This window comes from Pleuronectes platessa, chromosome 16, assembly GCF_947347685.1.
Source record: "Pleuronectes platessa chromosome 16, fPlePla1.1, whole genome shotgun sequence".
Taxonomy (NCBI): domain Eukaryota; kingdom Metazoa; phylum Chordata; class Actinopteri; order Pleuronectiformes; family Pleuronectidae; genus Pleuronectes; species Pleuronectes platessa.
In genome coordinates, this window is record NC_070641.1 from 1,315,318 (window position 1) to 1,328,691 (window position 13,374).

Below are 13,374 nucleotides of genomic sequence, written 5' to 3' on the forward strand. Positions count from 1 at the left end.
ATCTGTACTGCTTTAGCAAGTTCATGTTGCATTTTAAACTAAACAGATTGGTAAAGTTCTAATGCTTCAGTTTAATTGTCATAACAAGACACATTGTGATAACTTTAACTAAATTATTATTGAATGCAGACTGACCAACACTGTTAGCAGCTAACTTTAGTCCCTAATCTCTGTCAGCCAACGTTCTTTTAAACAGGGAAAATTAATGGAGTTGTAATGCTGCTTTAAGTCTTACTGACCTAAAACTTGCTTTGGTTTTATTTTGTTACATAAACACATAAAAAGAAGAGAATATATATTATATAATATTTATTATATCATAATATATATATATAACTTAAAACATACATTGAGTAAAGTAGAGATGATGCATAAAAAAAAAACGGTACACAAAACCTGGGTGTACACTGCCTCCAAGTGTTAAGAAGTTAGTCTGTGTGATATCTTGATGGTCCTTGACAAATTAGCACAGCTCAACGTTCAGACCAAACCAGTGGAACCGCTAGTGGAAGGGGGAGCCCAGATCCAGCAGGTCCTCAATATTGAGTGTCTGACTGACTTCTCCGACGCCCCCCTGCTCAACATCAAGTTCAGGTGAGCTCATACAACTGAACCATCCTCAACAGTGAGTGGTGACAAACTAGAAATTGGGACTCAGTTTTGTGATAATATTTTGTAAACTGAATTAAAATCTGTAACTTTCCTTCACTGCATGGATTCACAAATAAGGCATTTAGAGGACTGGGTATCATTTGAAATGTTCATTATTTTTTTTCAATTTGTTTTCACAAAACAGTCTTGTTTAAATAAAACTGACAACACATGCAGTGTTTCAAACAGCAGTGTGTATGCATATGTTTTCATTTTCAGGTATGGAGGAGCTTTGCAGAACCTTACACTCAAGCTGCCAGTCACCATCAACAAGTTCTTCCAGCCAACTGAAATGGCCTCACATGACTTCTTCCAACGCTGGAAACAGCTTAGCCAGTAAGGAGGTTGGGGGGGGGACGAACCATGAAGATGGCTCCAACTTACATGGTAGAGAAAAGGTTTTACTAAAAAGACATTTTTTGTCATTAGGATATGATATGAGCACTGTAAGTATATGAGGCTTTGGTCATATCCCACACAGCCTTATCATTAAAGGGATAGTTAACAGAAAAATTGATATTTGCAGATTTTCTGCTCGCCACTTTGCCCATTGTGTCCACTTCTTCAGACGTAATAAAACAACAGAAAAAAACATAACATGACTCCATACTGCTAGTGTGGTGGCATCCAAATGTCCGCAAGCCCCGACATTCATATTTGAATCGAAACAAGGTCATTTGCACCGTGTTTTAAGCCTAAGCATAGTAGTGAGTAGATAATGAGTGTATTTTCATTTTTCGGTGAACTATCCCTTTAAGGTAATTTACTTAAATGTTATGCAAAATAAAAAAAAGTCTCTGGTAAAGCAGACGTTTGCTGTTTGAACTCTTTTCAGGCCTCAGCAAGAAGCACAGAAGATATTCAAGGCCAACCACAGTATGGACACTGAAGTACTTAAGGCAAAGGTATTTCCACATTTCTTATCCTGAAGCCTCTTATGAAATCATGCCAACTGTATGTTATGATTGGTTGCTATACAAATGAAATTGAATCGTATTGAAAAACTGCTATTTTTATGCTAAGTAGATATTGTAAATGAGAGTGAGAATTTTTGCTCTTTGTCTGATGTGAAGAAATAAGAGTAAAAAATGTACCAACAGTGTACCAACACTGTGAGACTAAAATAATCTTTGTTGAATTAAAATGATGGAATAGTTCATTATAATAATGGTTATAATGATAATAGTTGTTATGCTGAATTAATTTGGAGTGATCAACTCTCCCTCCTCCCCTCAGAACAACATGAATCATTACATTAACAAAAGTCCTGTGCTTATTTACATATATACAATATATCCTAAGCCTGACTCCTGACGCTTGTTAAGCTAATTGCTATATCTTTCTTAGTTAACCAAAAAATCTTTAAATCTGGCAGAAAGTTAAACACTTAACATCTGTTGAGAAAAACCAGAACCTTTTTGCTCCAAATATACTGACCAAAGATAAAGCTAACTTGAAACCATCAGTACTTGGTATATGGTTTCGAGAATGTTCTTCTACTGCATTTATGTAGTGTTTAATTACTTTCTCTTCTTCCTTTGTGGTGGTGTTGTGATGCATTTGTGTAGCTACTTGGACTAGGAACAGCCCTGCTGGAAAACGTTGATCCCAACCCAGAGAACTATGTGTGTGCTGGAGTGATCCAGACGAAGAGTCAGCAGGTTGGCTGTCTGCTAAGATTGGAGCCGAATGGCCAGGCACAGGTAGAAAACAGAGCTCTCTGAAAAGTCCCTGCTAAATGTTTGGAATAAATAAATCAAGATATAGATTTGGCTCAAGGGTACCACCTTATACAATAGAGATACATCGCATGGCGGCGGATACCAACATGAAAAAAAAAACGCCCGATCATGTTGAGCTGGTCATTTCAAAGGTAGCTCATAAGCCTATAAAGTGTGAGCACCCCTTCTCTAGAGCCACACCCACTCCTAAACAAGTGTCTGCTAACCAGAAACCATGTTATTATGCCTCAAGATGAAAATGACCTCACTTTCTCCCAGAACTAGTGTTTATCATCATGTACCTCTGAGGATGGACAGTAGCAGGTTAAATGTGTTAATTTTCCATTTGTGTATTGCTTTTACATAAACCCTGGCTGGGAAATTTTATAATTATCTCTTTGGTCTGATTATATTGTTATCTTGACAAATCCATAGAGGATTTGTGCAAATTAGTACTTTGTGGGTTCCTGAGCCTTCAGTTGCAATGCTCCATGAATATTAATCTTTTTCAACCATGTTTTGAACTGCAATGACTTTTAGCTTGTCTCTTGGGGTGCTGGACTTTAATGATTGAAATACTTATGAATTCAGATAAATGAATAGCTCATAAGGTCACTAAAAGAGCCCACACCTACCCCGCACACCCCCAAGGTGGTACAGAATTGTGACCTTAAGTGATAACAGGAAGCAGTAGAGCTTCACAATGTTTCATTCAGTCCCTACTGATTCTCTTTTTGTGATCCGATCAGAAGTGGACAGTTGTAAGTACAGGTGGGAACGCACTCGTATCAGTTTGTGATCCGATCCCGGCAGACCGCATTCGGTGCGGTGGCCCAAATATGAAGGACCGCCCATTCAGCCTGCTATATTTTCACTATAAGGTTAACCTAATTTACTGTGACCATATGCTGATTTGTTTGTGACCATCGCCAAGATATCAACGGTTTCCTGTTATCATGACTGTTAATTTTCATTAATTTGTGAAATATTTCTTCACTGCAACTGCATGAGTTTCAATCAGCGCCTCCTGAGTCTTTTCTCTCATGCCGACACACTGCCATCAGACTCATCTGTAAAATCTCGGACTGGGTAGTAATAACATCGATTCTGTTGGCAGCGCAAATGATTATTCTTTAAGCCAAATTGAGCGCTCTCCATACATTGTCTAAGTTCACAAATGTTGTTGTTTTTACCCAGTCTGAGTTTACAGATGTTTCGGATGACTCTGTTTGTATGTGATTGCATGTGGTTGTGTCAGCGCGAGAGACAAGCTGAGTTATGAATGAATGCGCAGATAAAGTTTGCTCAGCTGGTGTGTTCATGCGTGGGTGCGCGAGTCTGCCTGTTCCCCTGTGTGCGTGTGTGTGCCTGCGTGTGTGTTTGTGCGTGCGTTTGAGTTACAGCCACGTCAGGTTAGGTTGACGCCCACATAGCACAGGAGTAATGTTTGGGCTAATGCAGCCGTGCACACAAATATGTCAGGAGTGGGAGCGAGATGAAATAGTAAATGGCGACAGAAAATGTTAACGAAAACTTGAGCAACAGCATTACAGAAGATGACACCACAACAGACAGCCTCAGGCTCAAATGAAAAGAGGAATTCAGATATTTGGGCAATTACAAATCCGACGAACAGCAGAGTAACGTACAATGAAAATTATGTCAAAAGCATGTTCCCACAAACTTTACGACAATTAGTCAACTATAATCTGGGCCATTTGAATCTGCTAATCACATTGATTTTACATTTATTCCCCATCCGAATTTTCCTTTCTGAATAGCTTGTTGGAGATAGGGCTGGGTTTAAACAATTCTCTGATTAAAATGAATCTTCATTTGAATGATCCAAAATCCATAAAAAGAAATGATGGATAGATATTTTAATATAAAACTTTTCTCCCATTTTTTCTTAAAAATATGAAAAACCCGGGGGGGAAATAAGTTTGTTTGTGGTGCTGCCTTCACCTCCAAAAACCAAAACATTACACGAACGACAACAAAGTTAAGTCTCCCAGTGTGCACAGTTTGTCCATTTACGCAGTTAATTGACGTTTAATGTACTACTATGTCAATTCTTAAAAAATTACCACTATACAAAGAAGTGCACTCCAAATTATTCAAAATTATTTGCATATGAGTAATTGGTTAAGATTTTAATAAATAAGTAAGCCTAGCAGAGGTGTGAGCAGCACTACACTACTAAAAATTCTGACTTTGAACAATTTCACACCTGGGCGTTTTCATATTTCATGTTTGAACTATTTGTGAATTGTACATTAAGCTTTGTTCTTATAGTAATATTTATATATCTAATTGAAATAATAATAATAATAATAATAAGTATTACTATCATACCATACCATTCATAGGTTGATTTTCTATTGTGACGCGTTCTTTAAAACCTAGAAAACACCAAGTCCACTGAGTGAAATGATGCCCAACCCAAGTTTCGAATTTGCCCCTCCCCCCATTCTGAGCAGTCTTGCTTTGGGCCTGCTCTGAACAGTCAGTACACCTTCTGCAGCATTTTGGAGAAGTGTCCTTAAAACATGCTTTAAACATGGAGTTTAGTTGGCTGATTTGTTTCCTCTGGTTTCATTGATACTTATATAACTATATTGTCCACATGAAAATAAACACTTGCAGTGTGATAAGGTTTCCTAATGGAAACATATATAGGGTAACTAAAATTGAGCCAATCAGAGAACCCTGAGGAACACAACCTGTCAGGTTAAATTTATGAACTACTTGTTAAATAATGGATTTTCCCCCCCAAAAAATTGTTTCCCCTAAAAAATATAGTATCATTAAATCTTAACAATACAACTCCCTAGTAAATATCCAAGTGTTATCAGAAGAGGTTTAGAACAGTTGCACTAATTCCATAGCTTTGAAGTTATTAAAAAAAAAAAAAAATCAAGGCTGCAAGCTTTGCCACTCAGACAAATGTCTTGCCTCAGTATATAAGCAGTGGGTCAAAGAGACATTATTTTTCAATAGATAAATATATTCAAACATTTTTAGTGAAGTTTATAATTTTACCTGATGATATTCAGAAGGACTACAGATGCAGATTTCGGGAACAGAAATTTCCCTTGCTTGAAGCCCAGTAGTTTTTAGTACGATAAACGCAAATGCTTGCACTTGTATGTTGGCAGTTGTGACAATCATTTGCATTTGGCTGACAAGCTACGGCCACAATCCAGAATCATATCCTATTATTGTACATAAAGACACTCAACTGGTGGACATTTTGGGAAATTAAACGTGTTCTAGGGCAGTTGGAACAAACTTCAGGATTAAAATATCATTCAAATACTTCAATTAATACCATTCAAATGCTTTAATCATTATTCGAATTTGCATTTTTATTTAGTAAATGTGTTAGCTTGTCGGTTCAGCCTCTGCCTCTACTTCCATTGCTCATCCCCTCTGTATGTGTGTCCACACAGGGAGCTGCTGCTGAAAGCCTAATCTTTCTACATTTATTAATGTTGTATTTTTTACCATTGTTTCTAGAAAAAAAGACAGAGAAAAGACAGACACACACAGAACTAGAGTGTATGCACCAGAAAAAAAACGACCCTTCGACTCTATTTTACGTCACTGTGACACTCTACAGATATAGACATTGCACCTCTCATGAAACATCATCCAGGCTCTTTGGGGTCCATGTATTTTCCACTCTGTTTATTGTGGTTTCTCTGTAGTTTCTCCTTACTCTAACTGAGAACTAAGTTAGGGAACCTTAGCACCTTAGCCCTTAGGACAAACTGTGATTTGTGAATATGGCCTAGGCAAATTAAAATGTATGGATTTATTGATTAATTTAAGGATGTACTGTTAAATGATGTTAAATGGATTGTCATCAGATGGATTGTTTGCTGTCTATTTTGGTGTGAGGTTTAAACTCTATCAAAAATCTGAATATTATTTGAATATTAAAAATATTAAGGAATGGGATTATAGACGAAAATCTTCTGACCTACTTTGCTCTATTATTTATTTTTTACAATTGGACTTACATTATTTGCCGTGATTGAATAACTCACACAACGTGTGTGTGTGTGTGTGTGTGTCTGCAGATGTACCGTCTTACTCTGCGCTGCAGCAAGGACTCTGTGTCCATGCGTCTCTGCGAGCTGCTGGCCCATCAGTTCTAGTTTTCACACTTCTACCATGACCAGTGCTCCCATCATCCCCACCAGCGACCGCTCTCTTGAGCCCTGCTGCCACACCTCTCCTCCTCCCTTCAACAAAGAATCGTTAAGTACAAAATGTGTAACTGACATAAGGGAAAAAACAGCCGCTGCTAAGCAGCAAAGGCAACATTATCGTTATTGTTTGTCCCAGATTCTGATCCCAGTTAATCCGTAACTTGTTTATTAACATGATGCTACATTCTTGTCATTCTTGTTTTGTTGGTGTTTACCTATGTATGTGTGTATGTGTGTGTGGGTGGGTGTGTTTTTGTGTGCGCGCACGTGCAAGAACGCATGTCTGTCTATAGTTAAGAGGGACAATTTTGGTTCAATAGCAACGTTGTGAGGACATTTTTACTTTAAGACATTTTGGCTGGTCATCACAAATTAAAGGTCTTTTTGAGGGTTAACACTTGGTTATCTGATTTGGGTTACAATTAGGTTTAGGTTAAGGTAATGGGTAAGGGAATGCATTATGCCAATGAGTGTCCTCATACCTATAGAGACAATTATGCGTGATATGTGTGCGTGCGCGTGCGTCGGGGTTGTGCTGGGGTCTGCTTCATCCTCCCTGCACTTTAACACTGATGCTGACATTCCGTGAAGTAAAAAGGGAGAGGCTTTTAATCGCACACATGCATTAACCCCTCTCGTCCCAAAAACACACTAGTATAAACTCTCCATGTCTCATGGTTCTGGTGGGACCAACTAATGAAATCAGTTATTTAATCTCTGCAGCACAGATCAGCTCTTTTCTATCTAGCATTCCCAGTCAAGATGTCCTTAAGGTGTTTTGATCCATTCCAGCATGAGCTTGACATTTCCTGACCAGAAGCCCTGTAATGATAATTTCATTAAACAAGTACTCTCACTGATTGATGTTGTTGATTTGTTTATAATATGTGCTAGCAAATTACTTAACTGCTTTCTGAGACATTTCCATTATTCTTTTTAAGAAGGCCTGCGGTTCTCTTTGCCAAGCCATCCAAGGAAAGCTGTGGCACAGATTGGAAACTGTAGATTACTGGTACAGGGATAAAACCTGTAGTGTTAAAACAGACTTGAGAACCAGTTTGAGTCTGTCTCATCTATTGCCTGGGAAATGGTTTTGGGCGCTTCACTTTAGTCTTGTAAACCTGGAACACCCATTTTGAACCCATGTATGAGTAAACCTAAATCTTGTGGCTTGTTGTAAGACTAACTAATTGTTCGACAAATGTAAGCCTGTGTAAGTTCCCCGCCTCTGATAAGGAGCATTGCACAGCTGCTTCCCCAAGTTTCTGAATCAGAAGCTGGGAATGTGGAGAAGATAGACCCAAACAGGAACAAAATCATTGCTACAGAGGACACTATTACTATATAGCACGGCTTTATAATCTTTACAGAGGGTTTAGGAGCTGAATCTATAGCATAATTTATGACAGAGACATCACTGGTACACACACAGATTCATATCATCTCTAGCCATGCATATAGAAAATAGATCAATGCCAACCAGTCAGATGTGTACACAACCACTGCAGTAAATGTTTAGACAACAGAGATGTTCAGCAACCACAAAATCTTTAAATTGATGTGTCAAGGATGAAGACTCAAGGGATGAATACTTAAAGATGCCCATGACAACTACCAGTGACTTGGTGTGTGTGTGCGTTCATGTGTGAGCTAGTGTTAGCACATAAAAAAAAAGGAGCCTAAAGCTGTTTCTAATACATGGTCACATTCCATTCTGTGGCTGCTTGGAAATCACAGGACATTCAACTTGTAGTGGAAAATAGTCATTTTGTGAGCGTGTGTATGTGAGTTAGACGTGTGTGTGTGTGTCTGTCTGTCTATGCAGTATCAACTTGCTAATACAGCTTCATGTATCGGTGTTATGAACCTCTCTAATACCTGTGTTAGAATTAAAAAATTTACTGTGTAATGAAAAAAGTGAAAGTAAAACTATGCTATATATCCAAGTTAGTGCCTCCTGTCTTTTGTCACAATGATTCAAGGTATAGGCACATGTAGAGGAGCTGCCAACAGGACTAAATAAAACAAACAGTTCTATAACTTTTGAGAGTTTTACAGTTTGGAAGCAGGAGTCACACTGAGGTATGTAAAAAAGATAATTCTTTATTTGTCCCAAAATGGGGAAATTTGCTTGTGTTACATTATCAAAGAGCACACTCAAAGAATATACATTAGTAAAGCAATAAGTAAACATGCTATATATACAAATGCAAGAGAATCTAAAATATATAAATGGTAAAGAAATAATATATACAGTTTAAACAGAATATTTACAGTATGAGAATATACAGTGAAACGAATTGCAAAGGCAGAAATTTATATTGCACAGATGACGACACCTGAGTCTTAAGTGCAGTCCACTTATTTGTTGCGTCGTCTGCTGGTAGCAGTGCTGGTTGTACAGTCTTAACTGTTAAAGACAGAAACAACCTGCGATACACTTTAAGACACTTTGGGTGGATCAGTCTGTCACTGAAAAAGCCGCCCAATGCTTTGATGGTTTCTTGCAGGGGGTGAAACTGGTTCTCTGTCAGAGTTCGACAGCTTTGCCTTCATTCTCCTTTGTCCCATGTCCACTTGGTCAAGGGGGAATCCTAGGAATGAGCTGGCCATCCTAGGCTGTCTATCCAGCCGTCGGCAGTTGAGATGCTGCTGCCCCAACCACACCAAAGAAGATTGCTAATACTACCACAGAGTAAGAAAGGGTCTTCAGGAGCACCCCCTTTACATTACAACACCTCAGTCTCCTGAGCAGACACGGTCTGCTCTTACCCTTCTTACAAAGTGCAGTGGCATGATCAATCCATTAAACTTTACTGTTCAGGTGAACACTCATGTCAGGGGAGAGTGGTTCCTAAGTTACTGAACAATATTAATAAGGATTATTTCTCAGGAAAACAACAATTGAAGTATGCATTGTCTGTCACAGCTGACCACTTGAGGCCCCGTAACTCAATTTTATTTATATAGCACCAAACTCAGAGAGAATTCCTTAATTTGTCATGGTAGTACACATTTTCAAGATTACTCCTGTAATATATAGAATATATGTAGTAACTTATTTTAAAATGCTCCGTCTGTTGCAGACAGCTTAACAGAGGATATGTAATAACCAAACACATAAGGATCACCACACCTGAAAAGAAGTTGCTGGCTTTTACAAACAAGAGGCTACGCAAGGCAATAACTATGGAATCCCATTTCCAACACTGTGACTCAAGGGTTTCATTGCCAGCGACTGCTTAATGTTATTGTTGTGCATTTGACAATAAAAATCTTGAATCTTGAATCATCAGTCGATATCAAATTTATCAAATACACAATAGGCATAAATACTGTAACGTCCCCGCTTCACAGACGACAAGGAACTTCTTCTCTGATTTGTAACTTTATTAAAGTCGACACGAACGTGTCACACTTTTTGTTCCTCCTCCGACACGCCTCACGTCAACAAACGTCTTCCTCACTCCCCTTCCTCTTCACCCTTGAGCCCCAACAAACCAATGAGAGCCTGTTAACCCACACAACCTCACAGCCATTTGTCTAGAAATGTCACACGCCCCACTCCGACCTGTTCACTGACCCTCAGGAAAACGCAAAACTCATTTAACACAACACGGTGTCTTAAAGGGGACATATTATGCCCATTTCACCACAGTTGATATGGCTCCTTGGGGTCTTAATGAAATGTCTGTAAACATTTTTGGTCAAAATACCACAAGGATAATTTAAAACGGCACCCATTTTACCCTGTCTAAAACAGCCTTCCTCAGATTGACCTGTTTTGAGTGCCCCCCCCCCCCCCCCCTCTCACCGCCCCGCCCCTCCTCTCACCAACAACCCACCCCCCCTTTCACCGCCCCGCCCCTGACACACACACACAGACACACACAAACACAGACAAGGGATCGTTGAGGGGCTACAGCTTTGGAGGCTAACACTGCTGCAACTTTTGCAGCGAAATGCACTTAAAACCCCGGGTATGAGTCTATTTTAAAGCGAGCGACGGAGGCGGCAACGAGCTGCTGGTGACCGGCACCGGTTTGTGCAGCTCGGGGTGCGTGGAGCAAATCTGTACGGACCACAAAAGTTATAAGGCGCAGCTCTCTCCCCCCCCCTCCTCCTCCTCCGCTTCGACGCCCGGGCATCACAGGAGAGGCTGTCGGCTGCAGCCGGAGACCGGGGCGGGTCCTGGAACACGTTCCGGTGCTATTTTCTAACAAAGCTCCACAAACAGCTGTTTTAAGTTATATCTGCTGTTTCAACCGGGCGACACAAACAGAAGCAACGACTCGGGTTAGCCTCCCGGCCGGGGTTCCACTTGCAATACTACTGTAAATACGTTCACAAGCAGCCATTCCAGAAAGTGATGCAACTTTAAACACAAACTAACAGCCAACTAGCGTTAGCCTGCTGCTGCTAACCGTAGCGGGACACACAGGCTGGAGATTTGTCACAGATCGATAATGATCAATGATGAAAATGAGACATACCCTGCAGACATGGGGAACCCTGAGCCGATGAGACGTGTCCGGCTCTCAGGTGTGTGAAGTCAGCGGGACCATCGCCAGCCTCGCAGTGAGCCGCCCGGGTACAGCCGGGATCCAACCAGCCACAGAGCAGCCGGCTGCCACTGCCGCCGGCCGGCAAGCCGGGCACTGATTGCTATGAGGCTAACGCCACCTAGCTTACATGTCACCATCAATTACCGAAACAAAACAACAGCTCTTTTAGTTGAAGACACTCACTGCGACACGAGACACGCACCGTCAACGCTCCCCTGTCCGTGGGGAGATCAGTCAGGTGGCTGCTGCTAACCGTAAACAAACAGCGAGGTCCACCAGAAGCGAGCCGCAGACATGGGTCCAGCAGCCCAACGAGCCCGAGCTGAGGAGGGGGCTTTGGCATGTGACTTACCCCGACCGCAGGCTCTGCTTCTCGGCCTGATCTCCGCTGCTTCCCGGGTGGGCTGCCACATGCAATACTGCTGTAAAAACGTGCACAAGCAGCCATTTGAAGCAACTTTGAACACAAACTAACAGCAAGCTAGTGTTAGCTCCCTGCTGCTAACCGTAAACAAACACCGACAGGTCCAGCAGAAGCGAGCTGCTGACATGGAGCCAGCATCCCGACATCACCCAGCGAGCCCGAGCTGAGGAGGCGGCTTGGGCTCGTGACTTACCCCGACCGCAGGCTCTGCTTCGCGGCCAGATCTCCGCCTCTCACCCCGCTCACCGGCTGGTTAGCGTCCCTCCTCGGCTAGCTTCCCAGCTAACACCCGCCGCCTCGAGTTGAGGAGGGTGCTGTGGCTCGGTCTCCTCCTCCACCAGATCTCCACCTCCAGGGGGGGGGCTATGCCATGTAGACCGACTGTGACGTCAATTCTGGTCGTATTCCCATTTGACGCACTCTATCGTATAGTTTCTTACATAGAGGAACCACAACAAATCGAGGGAGTTGTTTTTTTCCCGAGTTTTTGGGACGGTAGACATGCCAGATACCCACATTAACGTGTAGAAGCACTACAAAAGTGGATTTTTCATAATATGTCCCCTTTAACTGAACAACTACCCGTCCGTTACAATACTGTAGAAATGTGCACTCGCCATACTAAGCCGTCCAAGGTGACAGATCATCTCACGCATGCGCACTCGGGCCCGCCTCGGAGTCACAGGGACTTCTTAGATCTTCGCATTAGAGGTGTAATATATCATAAAGTATTTGTATTATTCACAATCACTGAATGACACAACGCAGGGACGGTGATTTAAACAGCACGCTACGATGTGGTTTTCGGCATTGCAGCGTTCATAGCAACCCTCATAGCAACGATAAAAACATTTGTGATAACTATTAAAATATATATCATAAGCATGAACTGGCTGAAGACTGTGGAAGCAAAGAGCAAATTTCTCGCTAGAATTGGTGTCAGAATGTATTTTTATGCCCAAACTAAGTTACAAAATGATATTTTTATCTAAAAAAACAAGGAATCTCCGCCATGTTTTCCTTTCCTCAGACGGGAACTTGGGAGTCACGTGACGTGAGAACACGCCAATGCAAAACAACGGGCGGAAAGAGACGATCCCATCTCACATTCTGTGAGGCCAGAATGTGAGATGGTAACGTCTTTCCAAGAGGACCAAAGTTGCCACTGAACATTTTCTGATGAGAATGGGTTGACCTTAGTGTCATCAGGTGTTTTTGCCTTGTAATCAATGATACAGGCTGAACTTGAGGGGACACTGAGGCTCAAGGTAAATCTGACTGGCTAATGGTTTGTATGGCAGTACTATGAAAGCCATGTGGCCCACTCAGTAGATCAGACATCAATACCTCTATGCCTTTTTAAACTAAACGCTTCCCATTTTAGAACTTAGGACATGTTACGTTCTGCCGCACTAATTAATGCATACCGCCAGTTGATGTTATTGACCTTCTAGACCTATAGCAGCATAACTAAGAGCAGGTCTAAGACAAGCCTGGACCAGCTCTAACTATAAGCTTTATCAGTAGTACACACAATGATCATACAATTAACACGCAGTAAGAAATACAGAAAAAAAAAACTTCACTCAAAGTTCCCTCTGAATCCAGTGGGTTTTGACATCAACTTCTCCCAGATTTCTTCGGCCTTTATACGAGGAAGTCAGGTTGATAAAGTCCGTAAAAACTGTATAGCGTCTCACTCGTACATTTGTGTTCATAAATGCACCTCCTCCAGAAAAAATATGAGGGTCCGCGGAGTCAATGTCATGAAAGCAGCTAGTTATTCAACTACCAAA

General features: G+C 41.2%; 1 protein-coding gene across 6 annotated transcripts in view; it reads left to right on the forward strand.

The window, feature by feature from the left end:
- ap2a1 (adaptor related protein complex 2 subunit alpha 1) overlaps positions 1 to 8,535 on the forward strand; it is a 67,107-nt gene extending 58,572 nt beyond the window's left edge. For all 6 annotated transcript variants that reach the window (XM_053444285.1, XM_053444281.1, XM_053444283.1 and 3 more), the window contains 5 exons: positions 470 to 594; positions 871 to 987; positions 1,487 to 1,556; positions 2,220 to 2,354; positions 6,458 to 8,535. In XM_053444285.1, the coding sequence (XP_053300260.1) occupies positions 470 to 594; positions 871 to 987; positions 1,487 to 1,556; positions 2,220 to 2,354; positions 6,458 to 6,535 (525 nt within the window). In that variant the 3' untranslated portion in view covers positions 6,536 to 8,535. The remainder of the gene's footprint in view (positions 1 to 469; positions 595 to 870; positions 988 to 1,486; positions 1,557 to 2,219; positions 2,355 to 6,457) is intronic.
- The last annotated feature ends 4,839 nt before the right edge of the window (positions 8,536 to 13,374 follow it).